The following is a 16,006-nucleotide window of genomic DNA, read 5'->3' as shown; positions in this document are numbered from 1 at the left end:
GTTGTGACTAGCAGGCACAAGTTCTCTGCTCTGTCCCTCCAACACTCCTCACTGGAACACTGGGCTGTGAAGGGGTTGGCTGAGGCTCTCAGCAGATTGCCAAACCAGGTGCTGCGCCAGGCTTCTTGGTGGATCCCGACCATATGATCAAAAAAGATTACAGGAGTACAGAACAAACTACACTGAGTGTAGTTAAAGGATAGCTATGGCTATATTTCACCTTTAACCACTTGCCGGATCAGCTCACATACTTCTAATGTGGCAGATTGGCAGTGCTACGTGAATTTCCATACCTGTAGGGTGGCCCGCGCAGTTGCTCTGGCAACCTGCGATCACCTAGAACAGAGGCAGAGTGGGGATCTGCCAGTGTAAACAAGTGGATCCCCGTTCTGACAGGGGACATGTCAGATCTTCTGTTCCCAGTGATCGGGAACAGTGATCTCTGTCATGTCCCAGTGAGCCCACCCCCTACAGAAATAACACACCTAGGGAACACACTTAATCTCTTCCCTGCCAGTGTCATTTTTACATTGATCAGTACATTTTTATAGCACTTATTAAATTTAATAAGATCACTTGTCCCCAAAAAGTGTCATTTGGGGTCAGATTTGTCCACCGCAATGTTGCAGTCCCGCTGAAAAATGCAGATCGCCGCCATTACTAGTGAAAACACTTTTAAAAAAATTATAAAAATCCCTAAATCTATCCTATAGTTTGTAGACACAATAACTTTTGCGCAAACCAATCAATAAACGCCTATTGCAATTTTATTTTACCAAAAATATGTAGAAGAATATATATTGGCCTAAACTGATGAATAAACGTGTTTTTTTAAATATTTTTTTGGATATGCATTATAGCGCAAAAAAAAAGTTTTACTTTAAATTTGTCACTCTTTGTTTATAGCGTAAAAAAGTAAAAACTGCAGGGGTGGGGTACAGCGTCGCATGACCGCGCAATTGTCAGTTAAAGCGACACGGTGCCATATCGCAAAAAAATGGCCTGGTCATTAAGGGGGCAAATCCTTCCAGCCCTTAAGTGGTTAAATTCCCCTCCTTAATGATATCTGTTCAACACTTCAAAATTGATCCAATTGACATCACACATGGGTTGGCTGTATAGCGCTTTTCAAGATGAACCTTCTTCTGCACTGCCTATACTTCTTCCAGACAGTTCCTATAAACTCTCATCAGATCTTTACCTGTTTGATCTCTGCTTTATTGAAATACATCTGGAAGGTTAAAAAACCAAGTCGGTTACCAGATCTTACCAAATGGAAAGAATACGGAGGGCCACTGTTTTCAATATTGAACTTTGCCACAAAGCCACACACACTGTTCTATCACGGTTACATGATAGTTTGTGTTTTTGGGATTGTATTTGAGATGTACAAAGAGAGAGCACACAAACACTTGTAGGTATACCATTTAATTAAATAACGGCAGATACAGATAACAAATGTAATAGAAAATATAACAAGAATACTTAAAGATGCCATTTCCTCCATGGAGTCCCGCTCACTTGGGCAGCGTGGCAGAGATGATCATGCCAGATGAATGAATGATACAGCTCTAGAGATGGAACTAAATATTCTAAGTTTTTAGCTGTGTTATATACAAGGCTCCCCTTGCAAGCAACATCACATTTTAAAGGACTTAGTTTGCAATGACTTTCCTTTGGTATGAAGTCAGCTAAGGTAACCAGGATATTGGAGGATTTTCTAGCTATTGTGAGACAACTGTAATAAGGAGATATGGGATATTGATGGGGAAATTTAAAATCTTAGAGTGGTTTGCCAAAATTACTTTAAGAGATTAATCTCTATTCCCTCGCTACCATATAGCACTACCAACATTAAAAGATTTACCTTTCTTTGCCCCAATAATACCTAGGACTTGGCGTTCCACTATGTCCACATTTCAATTATCTACTCTATATTGCCTGGGGTTCCCACCCACACAAGGTGCATAATCTTTCTTACACTATCAAGCAACTGAAGCATCATATCTAAACTGATGTCTGCAGGAAAGCCACACACACACACACACACACACACACACACTTTTTCTCAATAATTTTACCCCGAATGTCCACTAAGGGGTGACGCCTTCAGTGCCTGCAGCTCTCTCACTTTATCCGATTCTTGTCTAGCCAGCAACATCTATGCCACCCAGTCACTTTCTTCGAACAAGCATACTCCTTACCACCCTATGTATTTTCTATGTGGCACACTACTATCCTACACACCCATTATGAACTTCCATAGTCTCTTAAGTAGTGTAGACAAAAATAGTTACTGGTCCCCCCCACCCCCAGTGAAAACTTTCTGGGACAAAAATAGGTAATATTACCATTAACATTTATCCCTACACCCTAGCTGAACTTTCAAGATTACCAGGCTTGATATCCATGCAAAGAAATAGTCAAGTAGATTTTTTTATTTTTATTTCTGAAACAAAAACCCTTATCCCTATACTTAAAGAGGGAGTCCGCCGGGAGTCCGCGTTTTTTTTTTTTTTTTAAAGCCAGCAGCTACAAATGCTGCCGCCGCCATCTTGGGTATGGGAATCAGGAAGTGGAGCCTTTCGGCTTAATTTCCCGGTTCCCTACTGCGCATGCGCGAGTCGGCCTGCGCAATAAGGATGGACCCGCTGCCTCTGGGATCTGTGTGTTTCCCAGCAGGCAGCGGGGGACTTTCGGAAAGGGGCGTAATCTACGCCCCTTTCCGCAGAGAGCTATCCCGGAAGTGGGTGCAGATACCTGTAGTGTACAGGTACCTGCACCCCCCTCCCCCCTGAAAGGTGCCAATTGTGGCGCCGGAGGGGGGGAGGATTCCAATGAGCGAAAGGTCCACTTTAGGGTGGACCTCCGCTTTAAGCACACAAATGTAGTTCCACCAACTAATAAGTATGGAAATTGAATAGCTCACCAAAATGACACACATTAATCTTTTCATATTAGATGAATCACATGGTAGGTTTTTGTCAAGTTTTCAGAAACTTAACGTGACTAAAGTCGGTAAAAGTTGGATCAAATCTTTGCCAATTCAGCAGGGACCGGCCAAGATTCAACACCACCTTCTCAAGTCTCATCTCTCTATATTGCCGACCTTTCCTTATTACCTCACACTGTTTATATAAACAACTAAAACTTACCACCAACCCCCCTCCCCAACACAAATCTCTGTGGCAAGAAAACACCGGGGTGAATGCACTTCTCATTGGACATATGAGGATTTGTTAGCTTATGCTTGTTACAATGATTCAGTTACAGCCCCAATTCCAAAACATTTTGCAAGCTGTAAAATCTACATAAAAACAGAACTAAAACTAAGTAACAAAACGTGAAAAAAAATAAAAATAAAACCTCTAAAATGTGAAATGACACTCTGAAAAGCAAGCTCAATAGTGAATAAATGACCAATATTTTTTTTCTTACTAGTTTTGGTACCTAGCGCTGCACTTAATCAAATATTAATATACACTTAGGCTGAGTTTACATGTATGCAAAAAAAAAAAAAATCACTTTGAAAGCTCAGCTAGACATGTCAACCGAGCCTTACTGGGATTTGTTTATTTTGTTTTTTTAAACCAAAAACGTAGCAAAATAAATTTTGCCCTCAATTTATGAATATATGCGATTCGATATGTTTTATAACAAAGTAGAAAATATTGGGGGTTTTTTTTCAAAGTTTTCCCTTTTATCATTTATATAATAAAAAACCCAGAGGTGAGCAAATACCACCAAAAGAAACTCTGTTTATGTGGAAAAAAAATGATTTAAAATATCATTTGCGTACAGTGTTGCATGACTGCACAATTGCCAGTTAAAGAACTGCAGTGTAGAATAGGAAAAAAAAAATCTCTGGTTAAGAAGGGGGTAAAACTTTCCAGAGGTCAAGTGGTTAAAAAATTTGTGATATGATTTTATCTGATATGTTTTATATGTTCTATTGTGAAAAAATAATGGGTTTATGAGGTATGCAAATGATTGCATTCTGTTTTTATGTAGATTTTTACTCAGTGTCCCAGGTAATTCTAGAGCTATGGTTGTACATTTATGCAGATTGTCATACTGAAATAATTAATATAAGCTGAACTGCAGAACTGTTAGAGTAATGAAACTGCAGCCAAACTGTACTTGTAAAAAGGTAAAATATGCAAATTAAGCAAAAGTAAATCTAAAACTTAAATTCTCCAAAATATATGCATTTTTATTCCAAGATACACAAGCAGTTTATGCAGAAATACATATTAAATATTTAAGTCCATTGATGTTTATTTAGTTCTCAGCCTTCTCTTTTGAAACAAAGATTGCATATGTCTGAGGAGAGCCCCAGTAACAGTCTATAACCAAATATTTTAGTCATCATCTTGCCCCATCATGAGGCAATATTCGTGAAGTTTCTATGAGATCATCGGTCCATGCTGTAGTCATCAAGAGTATCCTGGAAGCAGATCTTCAAAAGACGCTCACAAAACTCCAACTCTTCCTAAAATAAAATAAAATAAATAAATACAAAAAGAAACAAAAACCTTTTTTCTTTTTAAAGTATCTAAAAGTAAACCATGCCTCCTAAATCCCTACTGTTTCCACTGCTTTCATCTTTCAATTAAACATAATGACCTCCTTGGTCCATGCTACCTTACTGTTGCTAAACACAGTGCTAAATAGTAAAACATAATTTTTCCATTTCCTTGAGTAAAGTAACACAAGCTTTCTTCAAATGATTATGACTGTTATATGCAGCTACCTTCAGATGACTGATCATTAGCAAAAGAAAGGCTGTAGGGATAATCCCCCTATACTTCCCCATCTTCTAGTTAGCTATAGGGAGAGCATAAGAATAGAGGGGAGGAGCCTATGTATTTTACTTCAGGAAACTAACTTTACTGGGAGGCCAAAAATCCAAATTTTCCTGATCGCACAGTGCAGGACACAGGCTTTTTTTAAATCATTATATCCGGGATGTCCAAAATCAGTCTAACTGAGGAGCGGGCAACATAGCAAAATGCAAAACAGACCAAAATAACAAACATGTCAAAAAGGCTCAACAGACTCAGAGCAGCTTGTATTGTCTGCATCTTAAACTATCAGAGGAGGCTGATGAAAGCCTTGCAAATCTGCAGAACATTTGCCCGATGCTGAAAAGGTTCAAGTAACACCAACAAATCTGTGCTTTAACAAGAAAAGGAGGAACCCTATTCAGGCTATAGGCCTTAAATGATAACTTGTCTAAACCACCTAGCAATGGTGAAGTGAGAAGTGTGGAGACTCTTGCAGGAACCTCCAGGTGCACAAAGATTAACCACTTGCTTACTGGGCACTTAAACCCCCCTCAGTCCCAGACCAATTTTCAGCTTTCAGCGCTGATGCACTTTGAATGACAATTGCGCGGGCATACAACACTGTACCCAAATTAAATTTTTATCATTTTTTTCCCACAAATAGAGCTTTCTTTTGGTGGTATTTAGTTACAGCTCGGAGTTTTATTTTTTGCTAAACAAACAAAAAAAGATGCAAAAAAAAAAAAAAAAAAAAAAATCATGTTTTAATAGTTTGTTATAAAATTTTGCAAACGGGTCATTTTTCTCCTTCATTGAAGTGCGCTGATAAGGCGGCACTGATAGGCTGCATTGGTGGGCACTGATGGGCTGCATTGGTGGGCACTGATGGGCTGCATTGGTGGGCACTGATAGGCTGCACTGGTGGGCACTGATAGGCATAGTTAAGGCGGCACTAATAGGCACAGATAAGGCGGCACCGATGGGCACAGATAAGGCGGCACTGATGGGCAAAGATGGGCACAGATAAGATGGCACGGATGGGTGGCACGGATAAGTGGCACGGATGGGTGGCACGGATGGGCACTGATAGGTACCACAGATAGATGGGACTGATGGGCACTGATAGGTGGCACTGATAGGTGGCTCTGATAGGTGGCACTGCTGGGCACTGATGGGCGGCACTGCTGGGCACTGATGGGCGGCACTGGGGTGCAGCACCTTTGAGGCAGATTGGGTGGCACTGTGGGTGGCACTGTGGGTGGCACTGTGGGCACAGACGGGGGCACTTAATTTTACTTTTAGTTCTACTTCAGGATGGCACTGCGGGAGGCAGGTGGGCACTGGCAGGTGGCATGTGGTGCCTTGCCTTGCCGGTGATCGGCTTTTTTTTTTCTCCTCGCGCTGTCAGCGCGAGGAGGAATAATAGCCGATTACCGGCTCCGTTCTATCACATGATCAGCTGTCATTGGCTGACAGCTGATCACGTGATAAGGGGTCGGGATCGACGATCAGGCGAGTCTCACGGACTCGCCGATCACAGAGCGCGCCGCGCGCGCCCCTCAGGGGGCGCGCAGGCCGCTCGTAACCGGGACGACGTCAATAGACGTAGTCCCGGAAATCTAGGTCCGCGCTAATGCCGTCATTCGGCAATAGCGCGGATCCCAAGTGGTTAAAAGAGTGAAAGTGTGGGATGTTAAAAAATAGGATTTTTTTTGTCACTTGCCTGTAAAATCCTTTTCTTTAAATACATCACAGGACACGGCTAATATTCATTACCTACTGGGTTATATGCCATCTCTAGGTGAATGGACACTGGTAGACAGTATTAGACAGGAAGTTATCCCATTATAACCCCTCCCATTCAGGAAGCAATTCAAATTTTGTAGCAAGCACTGAAGCCTCAAAACGAGGGGAGGAACCTCTGTGTCCCATAATGTAATCAAAGAAAAGGATTTTACAGATAAGTATGACGAAAAAAATCCTATTTTCTTTATCATACATCAGAGGACACAGAGTTGGCCAATATTCATTACCTACTGGGACATCCCAGAGCAATAGCTTTGAGGGTAGGGAGAAACCCTGCCAAACAATAGCCATCAGACTTTAAACTGCAGCCCGCAGTACACTGCAGCCAAAAGCTGAATTCTCAGCCGCTCGAACATCCACTTAAAATTTTGTGAACGTATGCACTGAAGACTAGTTAGCTGCCTTACAAATATAAAGTCAGATACCTGAAGGCAAAAAGCCCAGGATGTTCCTACACCCCTGGTAGAATGAGTTCTCACCCTAAAAGGGAGGAGCCCTACGTTTCCGACCATAGGCCTGAATGACCAACTGATGGACTCAATTGGCAATGGAAGCTTTGGCAGCTGCCTGCCCCTTCTTGGGTCCTTCTGGTAAAACAAAAAAGGAGTCTGATCTTCGTATCACCGCAGATCTAGACAAATAAACTCTGCCCAGACGACATCCAAGGAATGCAGTCGTCTCTCTTCTGCCGAACGAGGCTGATAGAAAAAAAAGAAGGCAAAACAATGTCCTGATTTAATAAAAGGCTGACACCACCTTTGGTAAGAAGGATGGAATAGGACACACCACCTTATTGTAGTGAAGATTTAGGTATGGTAACCTATATCAAAAGGGCCACCAATTCCCACACCTTCCTAGCCGAGGTGATGGCCATCAGGAAAGCTAGCTTGCGTGACTGCAGACTAATGGAATTTCCTTGATAGGCGCAATGGGGGGAAGCAAATGAGTTGCAACCTGCATAAAAGTTCGGACCAACAAATGGGAGGCTAAAGGCCTTTGGAAGAATACTGACAGGGTTGAAACCTCACATCTGATTGTACTCAAAGCCGTCCTCAGGGCCCACTAACACTCCAGGTTTGGGTGCAGGCTAGAATAATGCAATCACTAAGCAGCAAATGCTATCGCCTGCGATGTATTTCAGTTATCTTGCAAACCTGGCCTGTTAATGGGCCCTGAGGACAGGGTTAATGACCCCTGCTCAAAGCCAATCTGATTTCTACAGCCAACTGTAGAAAAGAGAATTCTCCCAATCACGTATTTCTGAGGATACCATTTTCTGGCTACACACCAAGCAATATAATTCTCCCAGACCTTATGATAGATCTTCCTAGTGACTGCTTTCCTAGAATTCACTAGGGTAGACACCACTGGTCCCGAGATGCCACAATCTTTCAGCACCTTAGCTTCAATAGCCATGCAGTCAAATTTAGAGACTGTAAATTGTGGTGGAATATAGGACAGTTGATCCGGTGGCATGGAAGTGTCCAAGGCCCAGGCTGATGCCACCAGAATGACTAGAACCTCCTCTCTCCCAAACCCGTGCAACAAATATGGAAGGAGAGGGATCGGGGAGGGGAAAGCATAAACCAGGGAGTACTGACTCCATGGGACTACAAGAGCATCTGCTCCGATTGCCAGGGGATCCCTTGTTTGGGACACAAACTGATGTAGCTTGATGTTGAACCTGGATGCCAATAGATCGACATCTGGCCATCCCCAACACGTGCAAATTTCCTGGAACACCCTTGGGTGTAGGGACCACCCCCCCCCCCCCCCCGGGCAGATCTGCTATGCCCTCCAGTTCTTTACCCCCGGGATATGAACCACAGATGGAACCGGCACATGTCCCTCTGCCCGGGCTAGTATGTGGTTCACCTCTTTCAAAGCTGAATGACTCCTGGTGGTTTTTATAGGCCACTGTAGTGGCTTTGTCAGACAGAACTCTGACAGAGCAGTCCTGAAGCTCAACAGTCCAGGAACGTAGGGATAGATATAGCCTGTAGGGCCAGATATATAGCCTGTGATCTCTCTGAGTGATCTCTGAGCAGGAGGTCGTCCAGGTACCCGAGCACCAAGATTCCCTGGGCAGTTAAAAGACCCAATACTGTTTGTGAACACCCTGGAAGCTGTATCAAGCCCAAAGGGCAGAGCCACAAACCGAAAATGATGTTCCTCTACTGTAAATCGCAGGAACCTCTGATGAGGTTGAAAGATGGATACGTGTAAATACACGTCCTTGATATAGATGGAAGCTAGAAAGTCTCCCATCTGGAGCGAGGCTACTACTGAGTGGACAAACTCCATCTGAAAGGACTGGATTAATAGATACTGGTTCAGGGATGCTAGATCCAAAATGGGCCCATTTGGTTTTTGAACTGTAAACAAGTTTCATTAAAACCCTGCGGCCCTTTCAGATGCAGGATCTAGTGCCTGAAACAATATGTTTCTCTTTGGAGGATCCGAGGGAACGCTGGATCTTGGAAACCTCTGAGGGGAACCCCCCGTAATTGCAGCTTGAAACCACGGGATACTGTCAAGGTGACCCACTCGTCCTGAAGCACAGTTCTCCAAAATGTCTGCAAAGTGCAGCAGCCTTCCCCCCCACCCGATAGAGTGGGGGCGTCTCCTCAAAAGGAGGGCTTGATGCTGGGTTTAGAAGAGTTTTGGACCCAGGATTTCTTCTGGCCCTGTGGCTTTCCCTTGGCTCTAGCGCCCTGTTGGTGGCGGAACTGCCTTGGCGCAGAGACACCCGAGGAAGTGGTCTCTGAGGTTTTAAAAGACTGATGCCTGGTCTTTCTCTTCACAGGAAGTAGTGAACTCTTCCCTCCGGAAGAGAGCTCAGCTGACCAATTCTTAAGCCACAAAAGTCTGCACATATGTACAGACAGGAGAGCCAAACGAGAAACCTGCTGTATTGAATCCTTTAAGGCATCAACAGCAAAACACAGCCCTCGAGATATATCTGCTCTGCTTTCAGCAGGATCATCCTCTTGGTTAGTCCTGTCAGGCTGTCTGACCTGATCCTTTAACTGCTTCCCGACAGGCGCACACCGATGTATGTTGGCAGAATGGCATAGGTGAGCAAAAGGGCGTACCTGTATGTACCTTCGTAATCCCTGGCTAGCGGGTGCGGGTCCCGCAGACTCAATGTCTGCCGGTGGCCCACGATTGCGACAAGGAGAGGCAGAATGAGGAAATGCCTATGTAAACAAGCCATTTCCCTGTTCTGCCTAGTGACATGACAGGGATCTACTGCTTCCCGTCATCGGGAGCAGTGATCTCTGTCATGTCCTAGGTAGCCCATCCCCCCTACAGTTAGAACACGCTGAGGGAACACATTTAACCCCTTGATCGCCCCTAGTGTTTAACCCCTTCCCTGCCACTCACATTTACACAGTAATCAGTGGCTATTTTTAGCTCTGATCGCTGTATAAAGGTCAATGGTCCCAAAATAGTGTCAAAAGTGTCCAATCTGTCAGCCGCAATGTCACAGATCACCACCATTACTAATAAAACAAAATATATAATAAAAATGCCATAAATCTATCCTCTATTTTGTAGACGCTATAACTTTTGCGCAAACCAATCAATATACACTTATTATGATTTTTTTATCAAAAATATGAAGAATACATATTGGCCTAAACTGAGAAAGAATTTTTATGGTTCTTTTATATATTTTTGGTGGATATTTATTATAACAAAAAGTAACACATTTTTTTTTTAATTGTCCCTTTTTTTGTTTATAACTCAAAAAAAAAAAAAAAAAAACAGAGGTGATCAAATACCACCAAAAGAAAGCTCTATTTGTGGGGAAAAAATTGTTTTATTTGGGTACAATGTCGCAAGGCCGTGCAATTGTCAGTTAAAGCGACGCAGTGCCAAATCGCAAAAAATGCTCTGGTCAGGAAGGAACTTCCGGGCTGAAGTGGTTAAGGACTGACAGACTCCAATTGTTTGCGACAGCTAGCTGAAATGGCCAAAGAAAAGGAAGCCTTTAAAAGGGATTCCAGTTTCTTGTCAACAGGGTCCTTCAAGCCCTGTGAGTTATCTACCAGACAAGCCAAGTTCTTGTTTAAAGAAGAGACTGCCGCCCCCTATCTAGCCCGCATCTATGGCTAGCATGCGCCACGTCTTAAACTTTTCCTCCATGGGATATAAAAGGGAAAACCTCTTAGGAGGAACGAAAATCCCGTCAGGATGTTCCCAATCAGCATACATTGCCTGTTCCAACAGTGGGTGCAAGGGGAAAGCCTGTGAGGCCTGAAGAGGCCTCGGACTCCCAAGAGGATCAGGGGGGCTCAAACCGCTGCAGGATGCAACTTAACTACTTCAGCCCCGGAAGATTTGGCTGCTCAATGGCCAGAGCATTTTTAGCGATACGGCACTGCGTCGATTTAACTAACAATTACACGACTCGTGCCGTTGTCGCTATACCCAAACAAAATTGACATCCTTTTTTCCCACAAATAGAACTTCCTTTTAGTGGTATTTGATCATCTCAGCGGTTTTTATTTTTTGCTCTATAAACAAAAAAAGGAGCGACAATTTTGAACAAAAGAGAAAAAGAAAAAAAAAGAAAAAAAAAAAAAAAACACAATATTTTGTACTTTTTGCTATAATAAATATTCCCATTTTTTAAAAAAAAAAATATAAATTTTTTTCTGTTTAGGCCGATATGTATTCTTCTACATATTTTTGGTAATAAAAATTGCAATAAGCGTATATGGATTGGTTTGTGCAAAAGTTATAGCGTCTACAAAATAGAGAACATATTTATGGCATTTTTATTTTATTTTTGTTATTAGTAATGGCAGCCATATGTGATTTTTATTGTGACTGCGGCATTTTATACACATTTTTGGGACGATTGATAATCATACAGCTATAAAAATGCACCGATTACTATATAAATGTCACTGGCAGGGAAGGAGTTAACACTAGGGGGCGATCAAAGGGTTAACTGTGTTCCCTGACTATGGTGTCCGTTTATGAAGGAGTGATCAGTGGAGATCCAGAGGATCACAGCCCATAAACAGTATATAAACCAGAGATAATCGGGGGAGAAGTGTTTGAACTTGTTCTCCCGCCGATTATCTCCACACACTGAGAATCCTCATAGACTGACACAGTAACGGTCACTTTATGAAGCTGTGATCTCAGCGCTTCACTGGTGATCTGTGTCAGAATTCACATTCCCCGATTCACCAACTCAGAGGTGGAGAACCGGGGAGTGAAGAGAGAATGTGGGGGGATCCGAGGAGGAAAGAGGAAGATAATTAACTTCCTTATGCCTCGTTCAGACCCCCCCACACTGTAACCATGTCCCCCTGTCATATGTATGTGTATATATATATATATATATATATATATATATATATACACATACACATATATATATATATATATATATATATATATATATATATATAATGTGTGTGTATATACATGTATATATATAATGTCTGTGTGTGTATACATGTATATATTATGTAGGGGGACGCTTTATTTCACTAACATTAATCACACCGCGTGTCAGTGTATTGAGCTGTGATAATTTATCACTGCTTAATAAATTGACATCTCTGTGTATCTGTGAATTTCTAGTACTGTAATCTCGTAAAGTCTCACGAGATTACAGTATTAGGTGCCGTTCTCCAGTGTTAGAAGCGTTTGTAGATCGCTTCACTCCTCCAAGGGTGAAGAAATCTACTCCGCTTCATAAAGTGGCACACAGAGGAGAAAGATCTCCTATGCGAATGCCGAAGAATGAAGCAGTGAATAGATTTCACTGCTTCATAAAAGGACACCTTTGTGTTCCAACTGTGGGGGGAGGGAACTGACTAGAGAGGATGACAGATTATGATTCCCAGCTATTGGGAACTCACAGAAAAGAACAGGGATTTGTGTGTTTACACACACACACACACGTCCCTGCGATCGCAAGCGCCGGTCACGAGCATCGGCACGCCCGCCTGCTATCCCGCTTAAAGGAGCCAACGTATAGCTATGACAGCTCGTGGGAACATGCCGACCTGCCACAGTATAATAACAAGGGCTGGTCGGCAAGTGGTTAAAGGCAAAATGAACCATCTCGGGAAGAGTCTGGATCAAAAGCCTCTGCGACTGAGAGGCAGACATCAACTGGACATCTTCTGGTCCAGATTGCTCTGCTCAGAAGCAGACTCATCAGCCAGGCCCTCCACAGAATCCTTGGCATTTAGTTCTTCCCAATCCTCAACCCATTCCTGCTCCAAACTAGGAGGCTCAGGAGAGGGGGATCTGTCACGCTTCTTGGCATCCTATGGGAATCCTGCCAGCAATCCTGTGCTCTAACCCAGCTAGGGACGAGGACAGTTCATCCCTGGTGATAAAGGGTGAATCAGCAGTGTTGACCACAGGCACAATACCAGACAGGAGCAGTGGCACAGATTATCTGGAAGCCTCTATTGTCTCAGGGGATACAACACTAGGGTTATGACTAGGTTCCTCAGGCGCTACTGACAACATAGGTGTGCCTTTCCCTGTAGTCTTAACCCTGCTCCTCTTTTTTTTTTTTTTTTTAAGACCTTGCAAGCAAGAAAAAGGGATTATCTGGGGTAGCATTTACATGCCCCAGAAGGGAGACCCCTTAATAGGGCTCACCAAGCCCCTATGCAACAATTCTGCTATGCACCTTAGCCTGAAAAGCAACACCTGGTGACTCACGTGACCCGGCTAAGGAAAAAATTAAACGCTGAAAATGGCCGGTTCATTGTCTGCTCTGTGTCTCACAGCTGCCCTCTGGAAGCACCACGTTTTGCATACAAAGCTTAAATAAGCTGGCTGTGCGCAGGGAAATTCCGCGCACCCACGTGCATGGTCCCGGGCCAACGGGCGTGGCAGTAGGCGCATATGACGCACCAGATTAGGATATTGCGCAGTTACGTGTGCACACAATGCCTGCGGCTGCCAACAAGGGACTCCTGAGCACCTTGTCCAAGGCAACGTGCATCATGCGAACCAAGATGCACAATGGCGCATCCTCATGCGTGGACCATCCATTAAAAAAAGGTAAAAACAGCCAGACAAGAAAAAAAAAAAAAAGAAGAAGAAGTACTCTTTGCAAACACCCAGAGCTAGCCCAAAACTCTCCCCTGTGGTCACCACACACAGGTGTCCAGCCTCTAGCTAGCTTGACTGATTGTGACACCCCAAAATACATAGGGGAATTTCACTTACCTGTCAAGGCGCAGGGCAGCCTTAGAAACCAAGAACCCAATCTTCACTCATCACGGTCGGTTCCTGTCACTTGAGAACCTTCAAGGACTGGGTACCCTTTTCATGTTTTAGGGTCCACTCCCTTGCACCTGTACAGCACCCTGCAGGAACGCATTAGCTCTGTGGTTTCCAGGATTCCACTACCCAGAGTCCAGCACCCGGAGGTCGCATTACAGCCAAAACCTCGCAGGGTCCTTACATCTTGTTTGCGAGGCTCCGGTACCATTTATCTAAGCATATAAGCCTGTGTCAAATGGATCCAATCAGTCAATCCCTTTATTCATTTCAGAAGCTGTTTTTGGGACTGAGCGCCTGGAGCTCAGACAGCTCAACAAAACGTGCCCATCCACTTTGCAAACACTGGTAAACTGAAGTGCTTCCTGTATAGAAGGGGTTATATAGGGGATCACTTTCTGTCTAAGACTTTTTCTACCAGTGTCCATTCACCTAGAGATGGCGTATAACCCAGTAGCTAATGAATATTAGCCCAACTCTGTGTGAGTGATGCATGATAAAAAAAACATTTATACTCACTGAGATGGATGTCACATATCCAAGCCGCAGCGGTCCCCTGCCAGCTCCACACTGGAGCACCATACTGTGGAGAGGGTGGAATAAGCTAGCTCAGGCTCTCAGCAGCATGCTGAAAGCCTGAGCCAGCTGTCTGTCAGGCATCTGGGTGAATCCCTACCCAACGGTCAAGATCCCTTCAGAAGCTAGAATGACAGTGACGTCAGCCGACAGTGTACCTTATCCCGCTGAATGTGGGTCACAGGAGTTTAGAACTAAGTGCACTCCTATGACCCATAGGATATCACTGCGTGCACCAATTCTAGACCGCAAAGACAAGTTTTCCCAAGGATGCCTCCGAGCAAGCATAAAGGAAGGAAATATGGACAGGATCCAGAATAAGGAGGAAGGTAGAGACCACCTTTGGGAAAAAAGGAGGCCTTAGGCCCCACAATGTCTTTCTGCAACACTAAGAAAGGCTTCTTACAGAATAAGGCCATTAATTCTCCTTGAGATGATATTCACAAGAAAGGCCACCTTACGGGTAAGGTCATACAAAACAATATCTTTGATCTTTAGTTTAAGGAGCAGGTTCTGAAAAGCCAAGAGTCCGAGATTGAGATCCCACGGGGATAAAGGGGGCGAAAAGGGGGAAAGCTTTGTGCAATTCCCTGAAAAAAGGCCATAACAAGAGTGGGACGTAAAGGTCTCTGAAAGAAAAGGCCAGGGTGGTACTTGTTAGTAGTGCTAAATACAAGAGAAAGGGGGGTGGGACTCTAAATGAGAGGCGGATCTTACATTGGTTAGACCAAAATCTATCTATAGAATATACTCAAAGGTAACAGTATTGTTGAGCGCGGATTTTAATAAAAAAAAAAAAATCATCAATATGTAGACCAAATGAGTGGTTGGAGTTAGAGTCCAAGCTAAAATGATGTACAACAGATATGGCTAGATTGTGACATGCTGCATCAACAGTGTATACATTACAAATGACACAAAATTATAAAATAAAATATAAACGCATAATGGTGTAATAGGATTGCATCAACAGGCTCAATGTGTTTTGTGGTCTGAAATCCCCTTCCTCAGGTGTAGAGGCATGCATCTCTACAAAATATATGCAACAATAATAACATGATTCCAAATTGGATCACTATACATATCCGCACATACCCCCAATATGAAAAGCCCCAATACCTTTCCAAGTCTACTTATCTATGCCCAGGGACAATACCACCTAAGCTCCTGTTAGACGATCCCCAGCTCTCCCAATTCGAAAGAACCAAATACTGACCAATGCACTGAATATGAGAAATATTAGGGTAGGTTTTCCACCTACTTGGTGTTTTCCTCCATTCCCCCCCCCCCCCTTATGTTTTTAATGAATACTGCATTGTTCAATTTAAATACTGATTTTATTGTTGTTGCATATTTTTTGTAGAGACGCATACATCTGCTCCTGAGGAAGTGGATTTCAGACCACGAAACGCGTCAAGCCTGTTGATGCAATCCTATATATTATTTTATTATTTTGTGTCATTTGTTTATTATGTATACACGGTTGATGCAGAATGTCACAATCTAGCCATATCTGTAGTACATCATTTTAGCTTGGACTGTTCCAATACTCTGTTACTTTT

The 16,006-nt window shown here is 43.2% G+C and overlaps 1 protein-coding gene across 4 annotated transcripts in view; it reads right to left on the bottom strand.

Annotated features, from left to right (window-relative positions):
* Nucleotides 1-1,412: 1,412 nt before the first annotated feature.
* HSPBP1 (HSPA (Hsp70) binding protein 1) overlaps nucleotides 1,413-16,006 on the bottom strand; it is a 117,376-nt gene continuing 102,782 nt past the window's right edge. For all 4 annotated transcript variants that reach the window (XM_077457493.1, XM_077457491.1, XM_077457494.1 and 1 more), the window contains one exon: nucleotides 1,413-4,492. In XM_077457493.1, coding sequence (XP_077313619.1) covers nucleotides 4,415-4,492 — 78 coding nt within the window. In that variant the 3' untranslated portion in view covers nucleotides 1,413-4,414. The remainder of the gene's footprint in view (nucleotides 4,493-16,006) is intronic.

The sequence above is a fragment of the Lithobates pipiens genome, unplaced genomic scaffold, assembly GCF_037356315.1.
Source record: "Lithobates pipiens isolate NorthernLeopardFrog02 unplaced genomic scaffold, aLitPip1_a1.2 Scaffold_27, whole genome shotgun sequence".
Taxonomy (NCBI): domain Eukaryota; kingdom Metazoa; phylum Chordata; class Amphibia; order Anura; family Ranidae; genus Lithobates; species Lithobates pipiens.
This window is presented reverse-complemented; position numbering and strand designations above follow the sequence as displayed.